The sequence below is a fragment of the Cryptomeria japonica genome, chromosome 7 (genome assembly GCF_030272615.1).
Source record: "Cryptomeria japonica chromosome 7, Sugi_1.0, whole genome shotgun sequence".
In the NCBI taxonomy this organism is placed as follows: Eukaryota; Viridiplantae; Streptophyta; class Pinopsida; order Cupressales; family Cupressaceae; genus Cryptomeria; species Cryptomeria japonica.
The window spans coordinates 403164341-403176349 of NC_081411.1; the positions used below are offsets into that span (position 1 = coordinate 403164341).

Below are 12009 nucleotides of genomic sequence, written 5' to 3' on the forward strand. Positions count from 1 at the left end.
ATGGCGATGGTAATGATGAAGCACATTTGTAAATGGTTTGTGAGCCTGCTCTTTCTACACATGCATATCATTCAACAGGAATCCAATCCCCTGCTTGTGCCTCGCAAGCCCCTCTAAGTAAAGAGTAAGGGTATTTTGCTGCCGTTTGAATTTTGATCGGCCACAATTCATAACCAAATAAATACAGGATTTCATTATTATAGCATAATTTGTTTGATACGAGCATTCAATTTCAATGCCTTTCATTTGAAACTTAGGCATAAATCATGCCAGAAATATTAACTATGGCCATTTTTTAATCAAAATGAAATAGTGAAATGTTTAAATTTATATATGTCAAACATAACAAATAAAACCCGAGGCTGGATCACATATGACCATCATAGGATATCACAATCCACACCAAGTGCAATGACTGCAAACAAACTCAACAACATATGGATCCATCCAAAAGCAGTAAACAGAACCCTCACTGACAAGGGGTCAGACCTTAATAGCCTTCTGATAAAGATGCAAGCAATAATCCTCCTAACAAACAGAGGAACAAATATGAATTGACAGTGACCCATTAATCATAGAAAATTAAGACATTACTTTTAAGCAAAACATGCTCAACAGCAAAGTACGACAAGATATTAGAGAACATGATTCCTATACAATTAAAAGATGAAACCTTTAACACAGAGTAAGGTCCTGCTTGAACAGCCAATTGGCTGCCTTTATTAATCTGCAGGACTGAAATTCAGGAAGAAAGCAAGTCTACAACTCTGCTTGTCCAAATGCATCCCAGACAAATAGTGGGCATCTTCAGATCATGTTTACAAGAAGCAAGTTATAAGCTTGCCCATCTTTACAGGCAATCCTCGACTAATCTAGTATGTACAAATGGTCATCCAAACTTATAAGAGCAGCAGCATACAATAAATCCAGATCATGCCATGTTCAGGTGCTCTCTGCTGTACAAGTCAACCTAGACATACTATTAAATACACTCTAATGTGCTTTACAATTAGGCAACCAGAACTCCTCCGTTATGTCTGCTTTTTTCTGCTAACAATGGGGAGATGTAACCATCAAAAAGTGAGAAAAGTAGGTGAAGCTTTCTTCATCCAACAAGACCTGGCAAGGCCAATATCAGAAGCAATACCAACCTATGAGATTGGAATAGCGATTCAGGCTAGATGTCAATGATTTCCATTCGTTCACTTCATATAGGAATCATAATGAGAATCATAAACATAAAACAAGCTCTCTGGGACTACTAGTGGCAAATTTTCAATATAATTAAAAAGCCTTCTTAAGTTCTCCTTGTTCAACGTTTCCGTGTCCATTATTTCACCACTGCTTGTAAACATCCACAAGTCGGTTGAGTTCACTCTTCTCAAGCTATCCCTGCAGAATGGACATGATCCCGATCGCATATTCCTGCAGATAGCCATAAGCACCACTCAAAGCTTGAGATCTGAGTATTTTGATATACCTTACTTTGTTTAATATCACCAGCTATTGCAAAATATGTGGCATAATTTAACTTTTAATCTAGCAACCTCATACACAGGTTTTATAGTTCATACCAGTCCCGATAGCACCTTATACACATTGAATGGTTGCAAGTAGGCAACACAACTTTTCCATTGGTCTCCATGCATATTCCACATTCTTCTTCACGTTCCAAATCAAGGTCTGAGAGTTTGTTTCTTTCTTCATCGGCATTTTTCTTATATCTTTCCATGCAAATTGCTCTCTGTTTCTTATCCTCCTTTTCTGTTAGGCCTCCTTCAAGTTGCACTAAGGATGGATATATGACAGCTGCAGATACAAACCGTATCTATTATGTCCTGGCCTTCATACCTCCTTGTTCTCCTTTATTCAAAAAAAAAATAAAACCACACAGCTTACTGTAGAATTCCCGAAGGCTAGCTTTCCTTTCATGAATTGACATTGTTGTCGTTCCATCTGAAAAGACCTGCTCAACGCAAATTTCATTATATTAGAAAGCACAATGCAAAAGAGTATGTTGCAATAAACTAAGAAATAGTTGAAAGTAACCATCAAAGCGGCACACCCTAAGGAATATATTACTAGTCAATGCTTCTGATTTCTTTTAGATTTGTATTGAGTCACTTGGCAATAAACTCAAGTTAAATGAAAGCAGCGCATTTGCTTCAATATTTAAAGTAACAAAAATATCAGCATACTAACATGGACCTTGATAACCATAGAAGGTTTTATTATCATTCTGTTAATTTCAAGTTCAACACATGAACATTTGATAGAGAAAAGAACCAACACACCACACCTTATATATTAAAATGTGCAGAAGACCTAATGTACTTGCTAGGCTGCAATCAGTCCACTGTACAAGGAAAAGGAACAAAGGTGCCACAGGACTGTAAGCCAACCTCATTTGAAGACAGGCACCATCATACTCCCTTGGAAATGCCGATGCCCTGAACCAATTTAAAATTTAGTCAATAGCATCAAACTTTTGCTAGGGTTTGAAAGGAATCCAAGATGAAAACAAAATAAGTAGGCAACTAAAACAAGACAGTTATCCACTGGATTATACTTCTCTAGAAAATTTAATATGATTTATTCATTACCAGATATATTTCAGTAAAAGCAGAATTGATTGAGATGCTACTTTCATTTCCATTTGTTTTTTAAATTTATTATCATGTCAAGCAGGTAAAGGATGCTATTTAGAGTTCAACAGCACCCATTTGCCGGTACACTTTCCTAAAACAATGCATTATTAAATGAAAGCTTCAGGTTTCCCACAAGTGGCAAATTAATTGTTTGCATATTTTAAATAGAAGGGCTTCAAATTATTCACAAACTAGTAATTTATAGGATTTCAACTTACAGCAAGGACTAGAATATTTTGCCTCTTGAATAGCATTTCACTGCCCAAACATTCCACACACTGATGGGAATTCGATAATATTCAAGGGGCTGAGAGGCTTGAGATCTCTGCAGTCAATAAGCATCTTGCCAAGCGCTACAGACATTTTCCCTATCAAAGGTGACTATCAGAAGCGCAAAGTTGAATTACTAAAAAACCTTTGAAAATTTTTATAGCGAAAAGCAAGTATACTTCAAAAGAAGTTTTCAATACTTTCTTCCCATGAACAGAACGCGGATCCTCTGGAAGCACCTAAAATCCTGAATGAAATGCAAATGTTAATATATTCACCGCAATATTTTGCTTTTGCTTTTATAATCTTATCTTTTTATCCACCAAGCAGGCTTTCAGCATTTGGGAATCCGAGAACCAAGGCGGCTTCAGGGTTTCAGTGCAGAGAGAATGCCTTGTTTATCAGAAAGACTGCAAATAACTTTGCTTCCTTTCATACCCTTATGTCGTATGCATTATGAGGCTTATTTTAATATTATTTTGTTGATATTCAAAAGCTAAACCAGGCTTATCGGGACGTCTGAATTCAAAGCCGGGCTGTTACTGGATATATCCTCCATCAGCGGTGGGGGGATACACACTGGTCACTGCGTATTACTTATAAATACTTCGAAAATTGCAAAGTTTACCACAAGCTCTCTGCCACCGATTACAAGGGCTCCCAACTATCCCTTCAAGCGAAAAGAAAGGAATTTTGGCAACTAGAAAATTTATAATGAAAGGCAAGATAATATACAAGTGAACGACAAAAAACAGCAAAAATTGCCCAAGAAAATGTTGTGGGTATGGCGATCATCCGGTTAGAAAGGCACCATTAACCTTACTGCTGTACAAATACAGAAAATTTCAAAAAAACAACTGTTATCCAACATGGCGAAAATTTTCACCTAATTAGATTACTTAAATGGGTATTATCTTATCTTCCATAGGTTCTTCTCACTTGCAGCCAGCAACTGCAAATTCTTTCTGTAAAAAGCGAATTCCCCATATTGCCCAGGCCTGATACGGTTTGCACGGAAAGCCATAACCCCATCCCTCAGATAAATATCCAAAAACACAGAGTTCGAAATTTGCCCTAATTATTCTTCTAGAGTCAGCGGAATTGATAAAGCTGTAATTGTGTAACGACAGAACTTGTCTATGACAATTGAGGCTACTGATGAAACTTACAATGTATTTGCATGTTGAATATCTGCTTCCAGAGCTTTAATGGATTCCTTATAGGAATTGGTTTGTCTCTGACTCTCTTGCTGTTGCTGCTGCCAAATGCCCATTTCCTTTCTCGATTTCTCCTCCCTTTCAAATTTCTGCCCTTCTCTCCCCTCTCTGATATGCCCAGAAACTTGAGTCACAGCTCAGAAGTTGCCCCTACCGATTGCTTTGCATAATCCACGCCTTTGTCCTCTTATCTAAAGATATATCATGATCATGTAAGCAAAATCCAACATCCACCATCACCATATTCATCCGCAACAACTATATCACATTAATGCTGGCGGCATAATGGAAAGATTAAGATTATTTCCACCTAATCCAGAAGGCCCGCCGTTCTATCCTTGTTTGAGGTTATGTGTTGACTTGGCTAAGCTGCCAATACAAGTAGTGGCGTATCCAATTTGGAGGATTTGGTTTTAAATTATCAAAACACAACCCTCCTTCTCATCGAAGTCTTTTCAGGCGTAAAAATATTTTTATTGGACAGGTTGAGAACTTCCCGGGAAAACGGTGCTTTGTAATGCAGACGCTGATGGAAATCCTATTTTAATTAATTTTTTTATTGGGGAATAAACATCTAGATGCTTTTTGTTTGGATTGGTATTTGGGGTACTACATGGAGGGTAAGGGATAAGATCGAGTCGTCAGATTAATCTCATAAGTGGAGTCATTTTTTTAAGCATTTGAGTGTGTTGAAAGTTCTGTAAATGAGAATAAGAGATAAAGATCGAGTTGTGGATTAATTTCTTTGAGGATTTCGAATTGTTGGATTAATTTCACATTTATCAAGGTTTTCAATAATAAGTCAAATTTTAACAAGTGGAGTTATTTTTCAAAACATTTGAATTTGTTGAAAGTTTAGTAAATGAGAGATCGAGATAAGATCGAGTTGTTGGACTTGCATCTTGTGTAGTGAAGGAGTGGTTGAAACCAAACGACACTTCACCATGGACTGCACGATTTGTGAGGATATCTATAAGCAATTTGAAAACAATCTGAAGGTGGACAACCTGAGCAAGTTGTTTGAGGAAGCAATGCTTCACAAAAGTATGACTTTCTTAGTCAAGATTTATAAAGAAAAGCTTACATGGAGAGAAATATGAATTAGTGTTGTTTTTGGAGCTCTTGGTCCCTTAGATCACTTGGTCTCATAGACGTTATTAAATTCCCTTCATTCACCATTCATTGAGTTCTTAAATGATAAGTTGAATTGTAACAAGTGGAGGCATTTTTCGAAGCATTTTAGTTTGTTGAAAGTTTTGCATATGAGATAGCAAGTTGAGTGGGTTTGATTGATAGTAGGGGAAGCACTATATCGTTAAGCATACTTGAATTAGAATACAACTAAGACAGTCGACCCCCTAAAAAAGTATTGATACTACACTATCGTGAGCATCACCTAGATGCAATGAGTGTTAAGTGGGTCATTCATTCTCATTAGAAATAGATTCATGTGAACCATTACTCACAAAATATGGGTCAAATTAGTTTAGATCCTTGTCCAAACATTGTAAATTGAATTTTTCTTACTCCTTCATTAACCAAATAAATACTTAAAATCATTTACTCTTTTTCATTGCACACGACAGTATCTATATGTTTAGGCCTTTATTGTTTAGTCAATCTCATTGACCCACCTTTCATAACTACACAATCACAAAAACCCATTTCCCATAAACATAAATTATCTATCTAAATTTCATAATATTTAAATGTTACTTAATGACAAAATTTCTAGAACAATCACCCATCCAAAAAAAAAAAACATATTTTGTTAGTCTTTATCCACATGTCTTTTCCAGTGATAAGTTGCTTTCCACAAAGGATTATGTGCAAACTTCCAAAATAAAATTATGGATATGAATTATTTATCACGGGATTACTTTGGGATGGTTAGGTTTTGGTATTTGCTTGAAGCCCACGCAAAATAAATTATGAATTGATTGATTCTTCCTAAAAGACTTTCCCCGCTTTTCTTCCTTTGTTGCAAGTGGGGAATGCCATTTTACTTTATAGCTAGGTAATGTTGGAATTTAGTGAAAGCCATCTATATAAATATAAGCACAATAGATTTGACCCAAAACCAAGCAAGGCACTACTTTCTCTTCCATAAAAAGCATGTTTGGTAAACTCTACTCTACTTTTTTTTTAGTATGTTTGGTAAACTCTTATTAACTTCATTTGTCAAGAAAATAAAATAATATCATTGTTTTCAACCAAAATCTTATCACTTAATTATTTATAATCATAAGACTTTATGTTCACACGAGATAACAAACGTTGAATGTCCCCTGGGCCTTTGAGGCCCCCTCCTCTCCACCACTTTTATATATATAATAATAATACTGATAATATTCTCCATTTTTTATTTAAGAAGGTATAAGGTAGAGATTACAACAAAGGGTGAGCATAAACATTAAGAATGGAACAAGATGCCCAATAATGAGATGAAAAAAGATACCTAATTGAAGAATAATTTCTATTTGAGTATGTTGGTGAAAGGTTTGTTGAGGTAGGCTTCTTTATTATATATGCTCTATTGACTTTGTATATTTATAATCTATTTAGTTTTGGATTTTCTTTTTTAAGATATATTAGTTGGAAATATTCATTTATTGGTTTGTATAATAGTATTGTGAAAAGATTATAATTGTTTTATATTAGTGTAAGAGTGTATATAGAATTTTAAATACAATTGTATTATTTTAAATGAAAATATATGATAAAAAGTATTAATATATGAATATTCTTGCATAACAAAATAAAAAATAATATTTGATAAATTATTTTTCGTATAATTTTTCATTTCTTTATAGTCTTTCTTTCATTCTCATAATCTATTACATATTTTTCTTTTTATGTCAACATTTAAGAATGTTGTCTAATTGGGTATTGTTCAATAATTACTTCTTGATTTGATTGTGTATGCCAATATTTTATCATCCAGAAGCACTTATTGAACATTGGCATGGATTGTGGAAATCTAATAGCACTAATTGAGTATTGTTTTGAACTTCAACTAAAAGTTGTGAGAAACCTAGATCAAAATGCATTTCCTTTTTATGACAAGCATGGTCAATAAATTGACATAAAAATCAAGATGAAAAAAATTATTCTCAAATTCTACATAGCCATTATAGTGGTTGACTCATAGACTAGCCAAAACTTCTCTAGTATCATAGCAATTGAACTCATTGATTCCACTTTTTGTAAGGACTGCTATCCCTGATATCTCACAAATTAAATTTAAATACTCATTTAACAAATCATCAAGTCAATAATTAAATTGTTAACACCAAAAATTAATAATTGGCAAAATCACAATTAATGATTTTCGTGCTTAATCCAAGTAAAGCACATATATATATCAGAAGTTCATGATTAAAAATATGGCCTTTATGTAATGAGTATAATAAATCAATAAAGGAATTACAAATTATAGTTAAAAACAAGTTAAACAATCATTCTTGTTGCCATCAGTCATCTACAAGTCGAGGACAAGAACATGGGCCAAGCACTTTTCCTCCTAATCGTGAAGCAATTATGCTTCCCCAGAGTTCTTCATGACACAAAGAACCACCAGCCTTGCACATAGAACCTAGCTACCTGGAAACAATGGTGAGATAGAAGCCTTGGTGCAACTTGATACACTTAGATGCACATCTAATTTTTTCATGATGTAATGCCCTAATATCAAGATATGGCAAAGAAACTTATCAATAAAATTTGCTAGTTTAATTCATTTATTTCGATGAATAAGGATTTGGCCAAAGCACTTTTAAATATATGGATTCACCCAATAAGAGGATCATCCTTTTTTGTTTAGCCATATTCAACATCCTCTCCCAAAAACATAGCTCAAGTTCACATAATAAATTGTAGACACTCATACATATGCCAAAGAGTCTATTTTTATTTGTTCCATTATCATGCTAATGTATCCTTTCCTATTATGAGATCATGCTATGAATACAATGATATAGATCTATACATGGATGTTCATGAATAGCAAGAAAAAAGTATTTTTTTGCTACATGGTTAGTTATGTAAGATAACGATGTGTTTCATGACATGTCTGTTTATGCAAGTTAATGATGTATTTCACTACATGTTTTTTATGCAAGATAATGATGCGTTTTACTACATGGCTATTTGTGTAAGATAATGATGTATTTTACTTATACATGGTTGTTCATCGAAGATAATGATATATTTTACTACTTGGTTGTTTATGCGAGATAATGTTGTACTTTACTACATGGTTGTTTATGCAAGATAATGATGTATTTTACTACATGGTTGTTTATACAAGATTGATCATGTTATGATTCAGTGAGAAAATTCTTGGAATGCATATTTTTAACTTAGAAAATGATGCATATTTATTTTAAGAAGGTATGTAACATGTATCTATATATACAATATATACATATATCACATACATTCTTATGAAAAAAAAAAATAACAATTTCATGGTTTTCAATTATAGAGTTAAATTAGATTTCATTGAAGTCAACATATTGGTAAGCAATTGTCTATCTTTTTCTATGTATCATTCATTTCTAATAGTTCTTATTTTAAGTTTTATAAAAGTAATAATTGTTTTCTTTCCCTTTCTAGGTATAATGAAACAAAATTTCAATTGAGATCAATTTATCTTATAGTCATAGTTTTCAATTTACAGTGATAATAAAGAAGGGCTTTTAGTGTGAACTACTAGCCTTTTCTAATTTGAGTTTTATAGGAAATAAAGAAAAGAATTTTGATTCACTTTCCCTAAAATTCATAGCTTTAGATTTATATGTCTGGCATGGATTCAATGTATAAACATATACATGTATATGTAGAGGATGAAAAATGAACCACTACGAAGGGTGGTTAGACCCCATAAGGACTTGAAATTCAACTCTTCGCTCCAAGAAAATTTTTGAGGCACTACCAAAGAATGGAGAGAGCTTTGCTACATTAGTATAATGTTGGAGACACCTTGCTATTAGATTCCCTTGGCATCTACCAAAAAAAAAATGTAAAACATATTTGTCCAAAATCTAACCAAAAAATGGGATTTCACTTGCAATCACAATGCTCCCATTCCTTTGACAAAATAATAAACAAAATTTTAGTCGTAGAGAGAGCCTTCATTTCCAAATAATTGGCTGAAATCTATAAGAAACAAAAGGATAACAACCATAACTAATCTAATGACAAGTCATACTATTGGAACAAGAAAAAGAATTTTGTTAATGATAGTATTACAAATTCTAACCATGTCAAAAAATTACAGCAAATAACATCCTAATGCCAAAGAAATAAATTCAAAAACATCAAAAAAAAAAACCATCCCTCAATGGAAGCCTAGGAAAAATAATCCTCCAAAATGAAACTATACTCCTCTTCATGAACCCATAGAGGTTGTATTCCATAAATTGGTCAAGGCTAAAAATGAAATTTCTCATCACAAAACCATTTCATGAATTTCAACCTAAACCCACATGGTACAAAGATGACAAATATTGTGAGTATCATATGATTAAGAGACATCAAACACACAAATGCATGAAACTGACAAAAACATATCCAAGATCTTATTTTTTGAGGTTGCATATCATTGAAGGCAAAACATCTAATTCTCCTAATGAGAAGTTACATATTTACACACAAAAATTCCCTTCTCATGATGATGGTTAGGCATATAGTTCCTACATAGTAGTATCTTACACCTATAACAATATCATCAAAACATCCTAACTTGATTCCATCATTGGTGGCACTAGAGAAAGGTATCTACGAGTAGTCACAATCACTATTATACCCTCTAGTTGTGTTGTTACAACACATTGTGGTTGAGTCACTATCCAAGGAGCTTCATCCTCTTCTTCATCAAATGAATACTATCTCCTAAGCTACTTGGTAGAAACTTTAGCACAAGTATTCATCTTAGAGCTACTAAACACCTCCCCCATTCATACAGAAATATTGGATAAGGCCTTAAAAGAGTCACATGCAACCAATGACATTAAAATTGATCAATTTCAAGCCATGATATGACACCTTGCTTCTTCACATAACTTCATTTTTATAGACAAAGAATTACTCCATTCCAATGCATCCCATAATAAAGCACTCCACATTGAGGTCTTTACTCATAATAGAAAAGTGAAAGATGCACTTATAGATGGTCGGGTAGGACTAAACATATGTACCCTAAAGTTAGTAAAAAAATAGAATATTTTGAGGGTGTCATTTATCCTACAAATAAGATTAATATTAAATCTTTGGATGATACCAAACATGAGTGAGAAAGGACTATCAAATTGCCTATATAGGTTGGACCCATTATCATGGAAAATCACATGCCAAATTTTAGACCTTGATCTCCCTACAAGAATATCCTTGGCCAACCATGGCTAGATGTCATGAAAGATGTTCCATCTAAATATCACTAATACATAAAATTCCCACATTATGGTATTAAGGCAATCATTCTTATTGATCCACAACCTTTCCAATATTGTAATACCTTGGAAAGAAATTTCAAATATTAGTGCTACTTCCCCATAAATGATGCAACAACCTTATCATCATATTAAATTGACCTAGCTTCACTTAATCTTTCATCCTACAAACATCCATATTGAGATTAAGGATATAATAGTTGGTAAAGGATGCAGAGAGTATGAAGTACATAACTCACTCTATGTAGTATATCTTCCACTTTTACCCATGACACATGGTCAATCATGAACCATTCAAATAGAATCCAAAGACACGATCCATATCTTCAAGCATTGGGATACCATAGATAAAGGAAATACTAACAATGATATCACATGATGGCTTTATAAAGATGAAGAAGAACAAAATCCAAATATACAAATAGAGCATTATCTTAAAAGTCACCAAATATGTGAAAGTATGGAATATAAAGGTAAATTTATTGAAATAAATGAACAAGTAATAATAGAGCCACTATAGCCTAAGGCTAATCCAAAATATCAAGGAATTGAGTATGGACCATCTAAAAGTGTGCCTTCAAAACTTGAATGTATACTCATGAAAACAACTAAATCATTCTCTGGTGTTAATAGAACCAATTAGACCACCCACAAAGACTCCTTCAAACATATTTCTAAAATATTTCTAGAAATGATTATTAATACTATTTCATCCACATTACATACTCACATTGACCTTCCACTCATCTACCTTGACCTAGTAGATTAGGACTAACAAGAACCACCTTCTCTCAAGACACATTTAAAAATGATGAGGTAGTCACATAAATTATGGGAGTTGATGAACACTTACCTAAGGGAGACCAAATATAAGGATGTGAGACTTTTCTAAATAGTGTTGCATATTTTGGGGAACAAGTTCTATGTCTTAGTCATAAAAATAAAAAAGAAAATAATAAAATCTACCCTTGTGAAAACTTTGATGAGGCGCTTTTGGATCGTAAAACAGTAAAAAGAAAGAGATGTATCCTTTGGTGAAAACCATTCTAAGGTGCTAGAGGATGAAACATATGACCCAATTCCCCACTATCAAGAAAAATCTATAATCTTAGTAGATGAAATAGGAAAAATAAACATGGAAAATAAATAAAATCCTAAAATCACCTATTTAGAAGAATTACTTACTCGTAAGGAAAATAAAGCAATATCTTTCCTTAAATGAAGATCTCATAATTTTGCATGGTCACTTATACATTCTAAGACTTGACCCATCTTTAGTTGTAAAACATTCAACACTATATCTAGATGCTAAACTAGTCAAGTAGAAATGAAGAAAGAAGCATATGCAAATTGTTGTCCTAGTCAAAGAAGAACTACACAAACTTCAATAAGTTGAGTTTATACTTCCTATTGATTTTACAG

At 33.3% G+C, this 12009-nt stretch overlaps 1 protein-coding gene across 2 annotated transcripts; it reads right to left on the reverse strand.

The window, feature by feature from the left end:
• Nucleotides 1-635: 635 nt before the first annotated feature.
• LOC131053428 (E3 ubiquitin-protein ligase AIRP2) lies at nt 636-4588 on the reverse strand. Of its 2 annotated transcripts, XM_057988045.2 has the most exons (6): nt 4088-4588; nt 2867-3016; nt 2300-2450; nt 1900-1966; nt 1575-1809; nt 636-1425 (listed from the first exon to the last, which is right to left on the reverse strand). In XM_057988045.2, the coding sequence occupies exons 3-6, from the start codon at nt 2405-2407 to the stop codon at nt 1203-1205; spliced, it is 633 nt and encodes a 210-aa protein (XP_057844028.2). In that variant the 5' UTR covers nt 2408-2450; nt 2867-3016; nt 4088-4588; the 3' UTR covers nt 636-1202. The 2 variants fall into 2 exon arrangements, with proteins under 2 accessions (XP_057844028.2, XP_057844023.2); XM_057988040.2 differs by lacking the exon at nt 2867-3016.
• Between the last annotated feature and the right edge of the window lie 7421 nt (nt 4589-12009).

Coding starts and splice junctions, on each gene's coding strand:
- LOC131053428 (XM_057988040.2), bottom strand. CDS start 4,191: ATGGGCATTTGGCAGCAGCAACAGCAAGAGAGTCAGAGACAAACCAAT. Junction 1,967..2,299: donor TGCACATTTTAATATATAAG/GTGTGGTGTGTT, acceptor TGCGTTGAGCAG/GTCTTTTCAGATGGAACGAC. Junction 1,426..1,574: donor ATAAGGTGCTATCGGGACTG/GTATGAACTATA, acceptor GGCTATCTGCAG/GAATATGCGATCGGGATCAT.